The sequence below is a fragment of the Chiloscyllium punctatum genome, chromosome 42 (genome assembly GCF_047496795.1).
Source record: "Chiloscyllium punctatum isolate Juve2018m chromosome 42, sChiPun1.3, whole genome shotgun sequence".
Taxonomy (NCBI): domain Eukaryota; kingdom Metazoa; phylum Chordata; class Chondrichthyes; order Orectolobiformes; family Hemiscylliidae; genus Chiloscyllium; species Chiloscyllium punctatum.
The window spans coordinates 17,504,674-17,518,413 of record NC_092780.1 but is presented as its reverse complement, the minus strand read 5'-3'; the positions used below and the strand labels follow the sequence as shown (position 1 = coordinate 17,518,413).

General features: G+C 39.5%; 1 protein-coding gene across 1 annotated transcript; it reads left to right on the top strand.

The window, feature by feature from the left end:
* The first annotated feature begins 4,483 nt into the window (after positions 1-4,483).
* Positions 4,484-8,788, top strand: coa3a (cytochrome C oxidase assembly factor 3a). The gene is made up of 2 exons (XM_072561533.1): positions 4,484-4,711; positions 8,295-8,788. Exons 1-2 carry the CDS (start codon positions 4,519-4,521, stop codon positions 8,399-8,401), a joined length of 300 nt encoding a protein of 99 aa, XP_072417634.1. The 5' UTR covers positions 4,484-4,518; the 3' UTR covers positions 8,402-8,788.
* The last annotated feature ends 4,952 nt before the right edge of the window (positions 8,789-13,740 follow it).

Here is a 13,740-nt window from a genome sequence, read left to right as displayed (position 1 = left end):
ATGTCCATTGGCCTAGCCAGTGATACCCACATCTCATGAGCAAATAAAAAAAATCTATAAACTTATTTTCCACTTTTCTTGCCCTTCTCATTTTGTATATACTAGGTTGCCAGATTAAAGTTTATTTCTGATGGCCTTATCAGACTTGCTGAACTTTCTCTGAAACCTCAACCAAAATAAATGCCCTTCTTCATACATGCTGCACATTCAGGTGCACAAAAAAAGTGGAGCTAACTGTAATCCTACACTAACCTTGCCAGCGAAACAGTTGAGACTACCTCATTGAATATTTTTAAAGCAAAGATAGATAGATTTTTGAACAGTAAAAGAATTAAGGATTATAGTGAGTGGGTAGGTAAATGGAGTTGAATTCATGAAAAATTCAGCCATAATCTTTTTGAATGGCGGAACAGGCTTGACAGGCCAGATGGCCTACTCTTGCTCCTACTTCTTATGTTCTAAACTGTGGGACAATTGATCATTTGCAAAGGAATCATTGGCTGTCTCCCCAAAAAAAATCAATTAATATAGACTGTAGACCCCAAACATTTGGAACAAATTATTTACATGGACTGTAAATTAATTATAAGTTAGTTAATTTACAATTTTGTTGGTCAGCTAGGATTTTGTGAAGCATTTCATTAATTATCATGTGATTTATTTTATAGAATTGTTACTAAAGGGATTTTCTGCTACCATGTTCATTCCATAATGCTCATAATTTCCAACATATCCCTAAATTCATCACTGGCAAATTCCCCTCAGTCAGGAATTTAGCTGATACAGGTACACAATCCTTTTTCTGAAATCCTTGGGCCCAGTTGTTTATCAGATTTTGGAATTTTTTGGATTTCAGAATAAATGACATTTTCACACTGAAATAAAAAAAAAACGTACTGAACAGCACAGCCATTTGTGACTAGGACCAGCGCTGAGACACAACTGACGCCTGCCCGTGCTGGGTCACACTGCCATGTCACACCTGAATGACGTGGGTCGAGTGGGTGTGGAGTTGAGCCACCTGTTCACATGCTAAACAACCTTGTTATGGAAAAAGAAACTTCACAAAAAAGCTTTGGATCTCAGAGCTTTTCGGATTTCGGAATTTCAGATAAACAATTGTGTACCTGTACTTTCAGTCTGGTCCCTATCCATTTCTCCATTAACTTGTCTACTATTAGTCATTTCTCTTTATAAAGTATTTTTGTAGACTGATTAAAGCTAGTTGCGGTCCTGTGAAGTACAAAATGAGAATTCTTTTCCTAAACTCAGTATCTTCAAGTGCTTTGCGACAACATCTTTCAAGTTTCTTGCTAATGGGAGATCAATTAAGAGTCATGATGGTGTACTCCTATATTTTCAGCTAGCTACCTGAAGAAGGAGCGAGGCTCCGAAAGCTTGTAGTTTCAATAAACCTGTTGTACATTAACCCAGTGATCTGTGATTTTTGACTTTGTCTACCCCAGTCCAACACCGGCACCTCGACATCATAGTTTTAATGTAATTAGCCTTTTTAAAAAACCTTTAAATTCATATGTCCTTGTGCCAAAAGCACCCGTGTTAAATGAATCTTGTTAAAGGAATGCAATAATGTCTGGATTGTGTAAACTAAATCCACTGACTTCCCAAAAACAGTTGCTTTGTTGTCTTTCTTGATCAGTTCCATTTGAGCCTTTTTCAAGAACGATCTGCTGAGCATCACTTGATACTATGTCTGAGCATATAGAAGGTTTACCCTTGCCATTTTACGGGGAGTGACCACTCTCATCCTCAACCCTTCTGAAGGAAGCAGGACTCTCAAATTTCTTTACTTTAATCCTTACTACTTAAAGAATCTAGATGCAATTTTTAACCAAACCATTCCACACTCTGGATGTGCATCCACTGTCCAACAAAATGCAGTGGAATCATGTCTGTGACGAAAACATTCATTGCTATGTTGCTGGTTCTTCTAACTAGGGCAATTCCCTCTACCTCATCAATATTACCATCCTTTCCTTCTGAACTTTTCCCATTGTCTATAATTTTGCCCACCTTGTTCTTCATTTAGAAAAGTTCATTGTGTAATGGCATTTTGAGTCACATCTATAATATAGAGGGTACAAGTCTAAAGGGAGTGTGGGAGTTGAGGGACCTTGGTGTATATGTATATAAGTTATTAAAGGTTACAAGACATGTTGAGACAGAAGTTAATAAAACATTCAGTATCATAGGCCGTATTAATAGCAGCGTAAAGTTCAAGAGTAATAATGAACTTACAAAAGACACTGGTTTGACCTCAGCTGCAGTATTTGGTCCAACACCTAAAGAGGTATGTAATGACATTGGAAAGAATGCAGAAGAGGTTTGAGAGTGGTACCATGTATGACGAATTTCAATTATGAATTCAGATCAGAGAAACTGGGACATTTCTCTTTGAAAAGAAGGCTAAATTGAAACAGATTGAAGCATTCAAAATCATGACAAATGTGGACAGAATAAATAGACAATGTTCCCAAGAAGAAAGGCTTTAACTGAAAGCAATGAAGCAAAAGTGATACCTGAAAGTGATTCATGTAACAAAAGTTTTTATCTGGAATATATTGCCTGAGTATGTGAAGGCAGGTTCAGCCCAGGCATTCAAAAGGGAATTAGGTGTTTATTTGAAAAGGAACAATGAGCAGGGTTAAGGGATGAAGGCAGGAGATTAGCACAATGTGATATGCTCATTTGGAGAGCTGGCTTCTTTCTGTACTATAACATTTCCATGATCTGTGATGGTAAATGGTGTTTCATAAAAGGTGGTGAGGAATGGGTTTTATGCACAGATGGCTTGGCTGTTTGTTCATTATTTGCTTCTTTCAAACTCAACTCAGCATTATGCCAGCACTGAACTGTCATTCCTGAATTGGACTAGGGTAGTCGTTTGGTCCTTTAGTGCCACCAAGTGGTTAAAGGTCAGAAGACGTTTCTGTGGCCTCAGTATAATTGACTGAACCTTTAATATTGCAAAATGTATCATAGATTCATAATCCTAAAACAAAACAGATACAGTGCGAGGGAGATATAAGGAGGAATACTAAAAACTTGACCAAAGGAATGCGTTTTAAGGAAAGTCCTAAAAAAGGAGAGATTGCAAGGAAGAAAACCTTAGTGAAGAGATATCAGAATTAATATTTCGGATCCGGTGACCCTTCCTTAGAAGGGTCTGAAGAAGGGTCACTGGACCCGAAACGTTAACTCTGATTTCTCTGCACAGATGCTGCCAGACCTGCTGAGCTTTTCAAGCAACTTCTGTTTTTGTTTCTGATTTACAGTATCCGCAGTTCTTTCGGTTTTTAGAACACGTTAGTGTTTGCATTACATTCATGATATTGAACTTTATTTGTGAATATTAATTTTAATGATGTCATTCATTAATTCTGCAGCACATGTCTATGTTAAAAGCGCTTTTCTTCTTTTGGCTCGTTTCAACATTCATATACCGACTGGCACATTCTGCCTGTAATAAATCAAGGCTACATTTGGGCATCATATCCAATTCCACACCTTATCAAGTCGTGTTCACCTGCCACCCTGTTGCCCTGACCTACATTGGCTCCCATTCAGACAATGTTTCTCCAGATTTAACTGTCATCCTTGTTTTCGGTTCCCCATCGCTATGCTCCTGACTCTGTAACCTCCTATAGTTCAGCAACTGTCGGTGAAATTTATGTACTCCTCCAATTCTTTTATCTTGACGATCCCTGATTTTATCCCATCACTGACAACTCCTTTTCGTTGACTTAGGAATTTCGTAAACTCCGGAATTCCTTCCCTACATTTTACCTCTTCTTCTAAAAGCAGACTTCTTCGGCCAAGCATTTTGTTTGGTGATATTTAATTAAAATTACTAAAATAAGATAACGTAATTTTCCCTATCTGGTCTTATTTCGTACCTGAATGTGTGTTTTCACCGTGATCTGATTATTTGAACTTACCAAGTGGGACAAATCAGTCAGACACAGAACTGGACAGGGAGGACCTTTGCCTTGGCTCAATGACACCAGAGTGGGTAAATGACCCCAGTGAGGAGCTGGATAGCTACCTCAGCCCAGCGAAGGTCCAGGAGTTCGTGCTAACCATGGGGATGTAGACAAGCTACCCCAGAGACAGGACAGTCAAATGGACAATTGTAACCCCATAAACTGGGGGTTAAAGAAGTTTCATTTGCTTTCATATAACAGGGCACCCACTCAGTAGGTGAAGCCACAGCCAAATACCAAGAGACTGGATAGTTAATAAAGGTAACTGTTAATAGGATAACTGTGAATCCGATTAATCCATTTTGTTCTTTGTAACGTTAAGACATGCAATGTATATAACTATGAACAACATGGAAAATTGTACAAGTACCAGAGATTTATTTACATGAACAAAGTATATTTTGAAATTTAAAAAAAGTGGGACCAATCGCGTTGCTGGTTTGATTTGCCCTCTTCAGCTTTCCGTAGTTGAACTTCCGCAAACTGTTCTCCTCGAATTTGGGAAAGAAAAAAAATGGCGGAAATGAATTCTCCAGGAGGGTCGCAGTTTGCGAAACGAGTCGACCCGAAAAGGGACAATCTGACCAAGGAACAGATTGAGTTCATGCAGAAAGTGGAGCTGGCTCAGTGGCATAAAAACATGCAGAAAAGGCGCGGAAGGAATGTGATCACGGGTTTAGCTATCGGCGCAATCGTGTTGGGCATTTGTATCCTTCTAATGTGTTTAATGGTTTGGAGACGCCGGTGTTGGGACTGCGGAGGACAAAGTTAAAAACACACACACACACCGCAGGTTTAATTAGAAGCACACTAGCTTTCCGCTGCTCCGACTATAACCTGGTGTTTGATTTTTAACAACGTATTTAATGGTTTGGTCTTGAGCTTGAGCATTGTGAGTTGTTTCGATTTTAACTAGCAGGCTGATTTGGGCGATTAAATCACATCAATTTTTTTTGGTGGCTCGTTTCTACCGCAATTTCGTGCCAACATACCTATTCACGCTGTAGCAGAATTTACATAACGTTTCATATTTAAATAAGAGACCGATTAGGCCATTCAGACCCTGGTGCCTGTACTGCCTTCGATGTGAATCGTGATTCATCTGTTTTCTAACTCGATCCACCCCATATTGCTTAATTCCCTAAACTAATAAACAGCAATCTCTGGATATCACTGTTTTAAACGTGTTCTTTTCAGCTAGCATTTGCCACTTCCTTGGGAAAGAGTTCCACACTTCTGGCACCCTTTGCGTGACAGACCATCCTAACTTCACTGAAATTCAGAATTTTCGCATTCTTCTGGTGCGACACAGGGAGTAATATGGAACTGATGGTTTAAGTAAGGATGTCAGTAAAATTGATAGCCACTGGGACAATAGGTGTGCTTAATGTGAACAGTACGTGATGGTGTGCTTAATGTGAACAGTACTGGAACTAACATCTTCGCGAGCAGAATAACGAATACTGTAAGAGGAATGTTTAAACTAACATGGCAGGGAGGAGGAAGAGAAAAACAAGTGGGAAGAAAAGAAAATATGTACTGGCAAAGGGGATGGAAAAGGGTGAGAGGGAGGAGGCATTACAAAGAACAAGATTGTTTAACCAACAACCTCAAAGAACAGCAGATGCTGGAAATCTGAAAAACAGATTTTGCTGAAGAAACTCAACAAGGTCTGGCTGCACCTATGGAGAGAAAAAAAAGAGTTAAAGTTTCAGGTCCAGTGACTCTTTACTGCCAAACTTGCTGAGTTTCTCCAGTAATTTCTAGGGTTGTTTGATAGATGGGAATTTGAATTCAACCACATCAATGCACAAAATAACAGGAATGGTAGTGTTCCTACAATGCAGCCAGACACTGCAGACTTTCTAGTTTAATCTGTTTTTAATATGTGGAAGGTGATTATGCAGGATCCTCCCCCAGAAAATGAGATGGGACAAGACAGTATTTGTGTAAGTGGACATTTAGGATATGTTCAAAAATTAAATCCAAGCTCAAGAACATACATGCATCCAAACTAATGAACTAGGAACAGAAGTAGACACACAAAGGGTGATGTGTATATGGAATGAGCTGCCAGAGGATGTGGTAGAAGCGAGTACAATTACAACATTTAAAAGACATTTGGCAGGTACATGGATAGGAACGGTGTAGATAGATATGGGCCAAAGTCATGAAAATGGTCTAGTTCAGTTTAGGAAACCTGGTTGGCATGGACTACTCTGGCCAAAGGGTCTGTTTCCGTGCTGTATGACTATGACTTGAGACCATTCAGTCCCATTGAGACTAAGATATAAGAGCAGAATTAGGCCATTTGACTTATCGTATCCACCATTCGATGATGGCTGACTTTTTTTTCAACCCCATTCTTCTGCCCATATCCCTTGATCCCCTTACTAATCAAGAATCTATCTCTCTCTCACTGTCTTAAATATGCTCAAATACTGGGCCTCCACAGACCTCTGTGGCAACAAGTTCTACAAATTAACCACCCTCTGGCTGCAGAAATTCTTCCATCTCAGTTCTAAATGGTCATCCCTTCACTATGAGACTGTGCCATTGGGTCCTTGTCTCTCCTACTAGTGGATACATAATTTTCACATCCAATCTATCCAAACCTCTCAATATACTGTACGTTTCAATTAGAGACCCCCCCCCCCCCCATCCTTCTAAACTTCATTGAGTAAAGACCCAGAGTCCTCAGTCATTCCTCAAATGCAAACCCTTCATCCTGGGGATCATTCTGATAAACCTCCTCTGGAACCCCTCCAAGGCCAGTAGATGCTTTGTTAGATACGGTCACCAAAACTGCTCACAGTATTCCAAATGTGGTCTGACCAGGGCCTTGTTCAGCCTCAGCAGTATATCTCTGCTGTTGTATACTAGCCCTCTTGAAATGAATGCTAATATTGCATTTGCCTTCCTAACTGCTAACTGAACCTGCATGTTAACCTTAAGAGAATCCTGAACTATTGCTCCTAAGTCCCTTCGTGCTTCAGATTTCTGAAACCTTTCACTATTTAGAAACTAGTCTATACCTCTATTCTTCCTACCAAAATATATAATCTCATGCTTTAACACATTGGATTCCGTTAGCCACTTCTTTGCCCACTTGCCGAGCATTTCAAGTTCTTCTGCAACATCCCTGCTTCCTTAGCACCACTTGTCCCTCGTTTCTGTGTGTCATCTACAAACTTAGTAACAATGTCCTCCATTCCTTTGTCCAGATTGTTAATGCACACTGTGAATAGCTGTGGTCCCAACACTGATCCCTACAGAACTCCACTAGTCACCATCTGCCATCTTGAAAAAGACCCCTTTTTACCTATTCTCTGTCTTCTGCCAGTCAGCCAATCCTCCATCCATGGCAGTACCTTGCCCCTAACACCATGGGCTTTTATTTCGCAGCCTCTTGTGCAATACCTTGTCAGAGGCCTCCTGGAAATTCAAATAGATCATGTTCACTGGCTGTCCTTTGTCTAATTTGCTTGTTACCTCTTCAAAGATTTGTCAAGCATGATATCTCCTTGACGAAGCTGTGCTGACTCTGCTTTATTTTACCATGCATTTCTTATTACTCAGCAGTGTCTTGTTTACTTATGGACTCTAAAATCCTACCAACGATCAAGGTCAAGTTAATCCACCTATAGGGTGTTACGTTAGCCATTTTCCAGTTCTTTAGGACTCTCCTTGACTCCAGTGATTCCTAAGAGATCACCACCAATGCCTCTACAATCTCCTCCGCAATCTCCTTCAGAACTATGAGATACCCCACCTGGTCCTGATTTGTTTTCCACCTTCGGACCTTTCAGCTTCCCCAGCAGCTTCTCCTTAGTGCTGGCTACTACTCTTACCTCTGCCCAACTTCTGGTATATTGCTGGTGTCATCACTGTGAAAACTGATGTAAAGTATCTATTCAGTTCCTCCGCCATTTCTTTTTTCCCTATTACTACTTCTCCAGTCTCATTTTCCAGCAGTCCAATGACCACATTTGACGCTCTCTTTTAGATATCTTTAAAAAAAACTCTTACAATCTTCTTTTATTTTATTAGCTAGCTTGCTCTTGCTTTTTTTTCTATGTCTTATCTTTCATTTGCTGCCAAATGGAACAGTAGTGCTTAAGGTTAATTATCAAATTATTTAATATGAGAATAACTTATATTCATTTGACTTCTGTTATGCTAATGGTAAGTTTTATTTTGTTATTTCAAAAACTGAATTACACCAACAAAGCTTTAGATTTTGAATAGATTCATGCAGATTTTTGCATATTTCCTTCATAATCTCCTTAGATGGATACACATTTTATTCAGTATCGCAAGAACGTTTTTTGGATGATTTGGAAGAAGAAGCAAAAGTTGTTCAAGCAAGAAGTAATTCTAAGACTTCAGTAAACTGAAATGCATAGTTTACATAATGTATTGCTGATTTATGACTGGTTAAATTGAACAATTATGCAACTATTATATATTAGCGGAAATTAAACACATTGGATCAAGATGTATGTTTTTCAGAGTTCATGGAGATTTTCATTTTCTGTCTCTGACTGCCTTTATCCAGAAGTGATCTTATGTCAGTCTAAGTGAGGATACAACTTATTAAATCCATGACTTTTGATACTTTGTATATGGCATAATTGAATGTATACTTTTGCTGCAGTAATAAACTTTGATTATAATTATCTTTCCCACCACATTAACAATTTGAAAAGAAATGTAAAATCATTGTGATTCAGTATGTAATGTCCTGTTAATTCCAATGAAATTAAAGTCCACACTGTATAAAAGCTTTTCATACAATTGAAAAATTTAACATGACTGAGGTGATGTTGAGCTCCTTGTGATTAAAATGTTGCTGACATTGTATAGGTGTTTAAATGGAAGAAGCAAAAAAATTGCTCATGTTACCAAAAGCTATGACTACAGGAACATTCTTTGCTTTGGTGACAGGATGCCAAAATCAAATTTTGTGATTCTATCTTTTGTATTCAGTGGTACAATTACTGTGTTAGCTACAGAAAGGCATACTGTATGGTAGTGTTCTCTTCAAGATTTTCTTGTTGCCACCAATCAGCTTTTTCCTGTCACTGTATAGCTCCTGTATTGTTTACAGAGCTGCTATATGTGCATAGTACTTAACATGGACCTGAACTTGTTAACCTTCCAGGCTATTACGCTTGACATGAATACTGTTCTAGAGTGCTTTTTCATTATCTTGTTTTTACAATTCCTACATGGCATGTGGGTATTGCTAGCAAGACCAACATTTTTTGCCCATCTTTAATTATTTTTATTGACTGATGGGATGTGAGTGTCATTGGCTGTGCCAGCAATCATTGTCCATTTCTAGTTTTCCTTGAGAAGATGATACTCAATCACTGCCATCTATTTGGTGTAGGTACACCCACAATGCCACTAGGCAGGGAATTCCAGGATTTTGAACCAGTAACACTGAATGGTGATATACCTACAAGTCTAGAATATGAATGGCTTGGAGTGCAACTTGAAGGTGGTGTTTCTCATGTATCTGCTGCCCTTATACTTACAGATAGTAATGTTCATGGGTTTGGAAGGTGCTATCTAAAAAGCATTGATGAATTGCTGCTGGAAATCTTGCAGAGGGAGTACACTGCTGCTGTGAAATGTCAGTGGTGGAGGGACAATGTTTGTGGATATGGTACCAATCAAGCAAGCTATTTTGGTCTGAATGATGTCAAGCTTCTTGAGTGCTGTTGGAGCACACATAGCTTGCGCCTTATAGATGGTGGACAGGCTTTGGTGAGTAAGGTGTTGAGTTGATTGCTGCATGATTCCTAGGCTCGTGAGCTCCTTTTGTAGCCACACTACTTAGCTGATTAGTCCAGTTCAGTTTCTGTTCAATAGCAAGCACCCAGGCTATTAATATTGGAGGAATTCAGCAATGTGATGCCATTAAATGTGAAGAGGTGATGATTAGTTTCTCTGTTGCATAGGGTTATTGCCTGACATTTGTGTGGTATACATTACTTACAACTAGTCAGTCCAAGTCTGGATATTGTCCAGATCTTGTTGCATTTGAACATGGTCTGCTTCAGTGTCTGAGGTGTTGTGAATGGTGCAGAACATTGTGCAGTCATCAGTCAACATCCCCACTTCTGATCCTATGATCCTATTGCTGAAGCAACTGAAGATAGTTGGACTGAGGACACTACCCAGAAGAACTCCTACAAATATGTCCTGGAGCTGAAATGACCAACCTCCAACCACTACAACCATCTTTCTTTGTGCCAAGTGTGACTCAGCCAATGGAGAAGTTTCCCACCCTGATTACTATTGTCTCCACTTTTGCTAGAGCTCCTTGATACCACACTCAGCCACATGTGTAACAAAAACACGTGTCATAGAGTCCTACAGCATGGAGACAGGCCCTTGGCTCAAACTGGTCCGCACCGACTAAAATGTCTGTCCATGTTAACCCCATTTCCCTGAATTTGGCCCATCCTTTCCTACAGATTTACTTGTCCAAAATGCCTTTGAAATATGTTAATGCACCCACCTCACATTCCTTTTGTGTACCTCCCTCTGGAGAAACTCAGCAGGTCTGGCAAAAGCTGTTGAGAGAAAGCAGAGTTAAGGGTGTATGGCTAGTGACTGTTCTTCAGAACTGATGGCAGCTAGGAAAAGGTGGCATCTATGCTGAAGATGGGGTGGAGAGGGGAAAATAATGAGAGGATAGGCAGACATGGAGTGCAGAGAGAGAGAGAACAACAGTTAGGAAGACAAAGGGATTGATAAAAGTATGCTGAGGAGAGAGAAAATCTGGTAATGGGATCATTAGTAGGTGACAATAGGTTGGCACTACATAAAGCAGCCCAAATCATGACTGCCTGAAATGTGGGGGTGGGTAAAGGGTATGGAAGGTGTCCTAAAGGCTGTAATGTTGCCAGATGGAAAATGAAATGCTGTTCTTCCAGCTTCCAGGTGAAATAACAGCAATAATTTACCAGTATTTCACTCAATCTAGTATAGTGTATTTGCTAGTCACAATGTGGTCTCCTCCACATTGAGGAGACGAAACACAGACTTTATGGAACATCTATGTTCTGTCTGCAAAAATGACACAGCTTCCAGATACCTGCCACTTTCCGCACCATGATCCCTGACCAATATTTGTGTCTTGGGCCTATTGCAGTGCACACCTTGATTATATAGAATGAGATCCTAGAGGGCTGTATAGCAATTGTAAAATTTGAGAATTGTTCATGTCCCAAAACTTTAACAAAGAATACAGAGGTAGGAAGATGTGAGATCATGGAATGATTTTAAATCAAGGTTGGGAACTGTGGTAACGAACAACAATACAACAGGAACAAGCTTTAAAAGAATTATCATGATCTTGCGTCAAATGGCCAATTTACGCCTCTCTTTCCTCTCCCTAACATGGGGAAAAAAAGCTACAGCCTAATTACTTGTCCACAGCCCATTTCGCCAAGACCATTGCTGAACTGATATTGAAATTGCGCAGTATTCTTTGTTAAAGTTCTGGGACACAACAAACAATTTTCAAATTTTACAATTGTAGAATAAACTTGAGAAATATTAACATTGCATTTTGATGCTGAACATGTCCTTTATTGGTTGTCATGGACAAGGGCAGACCACTCAAAACATTCTCAAGCAGCAGCCCAGACCATAACTTTGCTCTTTGTTTCGGTAAGTGTACAGTGAAAATTACCCAGATTAAGTTAGTGAGGTTGACTACCAGGTTTTAAAACAGACAGAAATTTATTCACAAAATTACAGAATGAAACACAAAGAACAGAACTCCGTGTATCCAAACTAGACTTTATTATGTTGTTCCAAAAATACACAATAGTCCCAATAAACAAACCTCCTTAAACATAGAGTAAAAATGAAACAAAAGCCGCACCAACGCCCACATCATTGGCATCAATAGCCATCTTGAAAGGCCTCATGTAATCAGTCATGGCTAATACTGGGGCAGTGGTGAACACAGTTTTTAGGCTGTCAAATGTCTTGACAGTCTGCTGTCCACTGAAACTTCTTGTCCTTTGTAACAATTCGGTGAGTGGAGCAACCACACTGCTAAAAATACAGCACAAACTTTCAGTAAAACTACTCAATCCCAGGAACCGTAGTACTGCTCTTTTCATCGACAGTGTGGGAAATTCCCCAATTACTTTCATTTTTGCATCTGGTGGGGCCATTGTCTGTGCCCAATAACATAGCCCAGGAACGTGACTTGGGGTTTGGCAAATTCACTTTTAGCTAGGTTTACCACCAAGCAAGCCTTCCAAAGTCGCTCAAACAAGTCTGATAAATGCTATAAATGTTCCTTCCATGTGTGACTAAAAATCACCAGGTCATCAATATACACCACACAGTTGGGTAATCCATCAACGTCCTTATTAGTTAGTCTCTGAAATGTGGCTGGAGTGTTTTTCATACCAAATGGCATTAGTTTGAACTGATACAGTCTATTTGGTACTACGAAAGCTGAAACAGCCGTTGCTCTTTCTGACAAAGGTACCTTGCCAGTAGTCCAATTTAGAAATGTTAGTTGCTTGTCCCACCTTTTCAACACAGTCCTTCAACTGCGAAATTGGATATGCATCAGTCTTTGTAACGGCATTGACTTTTCGATAGGACACACGTAACCGTTGGGTACCATTTGGCTTTGGCACCATGACTATGGGTGAGCTCCAGTCACTGTAACTTACTTCAATTATGCCATCTTGGAGAATGTATTCTATCTGCTTCTGAACCTGTACCAACTTTAGAGGATTTTGCCTATAAGTATGTTGCTTAATTGGAACAGCATTTCCTATATCTACACCATGAACAATTAGCTTAGTACTTCCCAGTTTATTTCTGCGTATCTCACCATGTGATAGTAATAACTTTCAGGTCATTTCAATTTTCTTGTAGAAGGTAACTCAATAATTTATCCCAGTTTCTGACAACATCCTCATTGTCCAATTTGATTTGAGGAATGTCCCATTCAAAAAGTACAAATGGAACTCCCTTATCCCAGTCATGTGGATAATCTTGATATAAGCCCTCAACATGGTCTTTAGTGTTTGATGCCACCTTTCCAGTGCTCCCTGCAATTCTGAATGGTATGCAGTAGATTCAAATTGCTCTATTCCCAAGCTATCCATAATCTCCATGACTAGTTTGGATGTGAAGTTTGATACTTGAGCTGACTGTATCTCTATTGTAGTCCATATCTAGTAAAATATTTGAGTAATTCTTCTACAACCCTTTTAGCTGTGATACTGCATAATGGGACTATCTCAGGAAATCTAGTCAATACATCCATTATTCTTAATAATTATTTATTCCCACTTTTTGTTTGAGGTAGGGGACCTACACAATCAATCAAGTCTCTCGTGAAAGGTTCTCAAATGCTGGTATAGGTATTAAAGGTGCAGCTTTTATTAATGCCTGTGTTTTTCAAATTAGCTGACATGTATGACACATCTGGTAAAATTCAACATCCTTGTGTAGTGCAGGCAAGTAAACATGTCTTTGTATTTTAGCCTGTTTTCCTTACTCCTAAATGGCCTCCAAGTGGTAGCTCATGCACCACTCACAGCACTTCCTTTCTGTACCCTATTGGCAAAACAATGTGATGAACCTCTGCCCATTTCTCATCTGCTTGAGTGTGTGATGGTCTCCATTTCCTCATTAAGACATAATTTTTCAGGTAATAACACATAGGGATGCATTCACTCTC

What these genes read in the sequence shown, in the direction of transcription:
- coa3a (XM_072561533.1), top strand. Translation starts at nt 4,519, where the DNA reads ATGGCGGAAATGAATTCTCCAGGAGGGTCGCAGTTTGCGAAACGAGTC. An exon ending in CGCAATCGTGTTGGGCATTT is followed by an intron (nt 4,712 to 8,294) that starts GTATCCTTCTAA and finishes TAATCTCCTTAG; the next exon opens with ATGGATACACATTTTATTCA.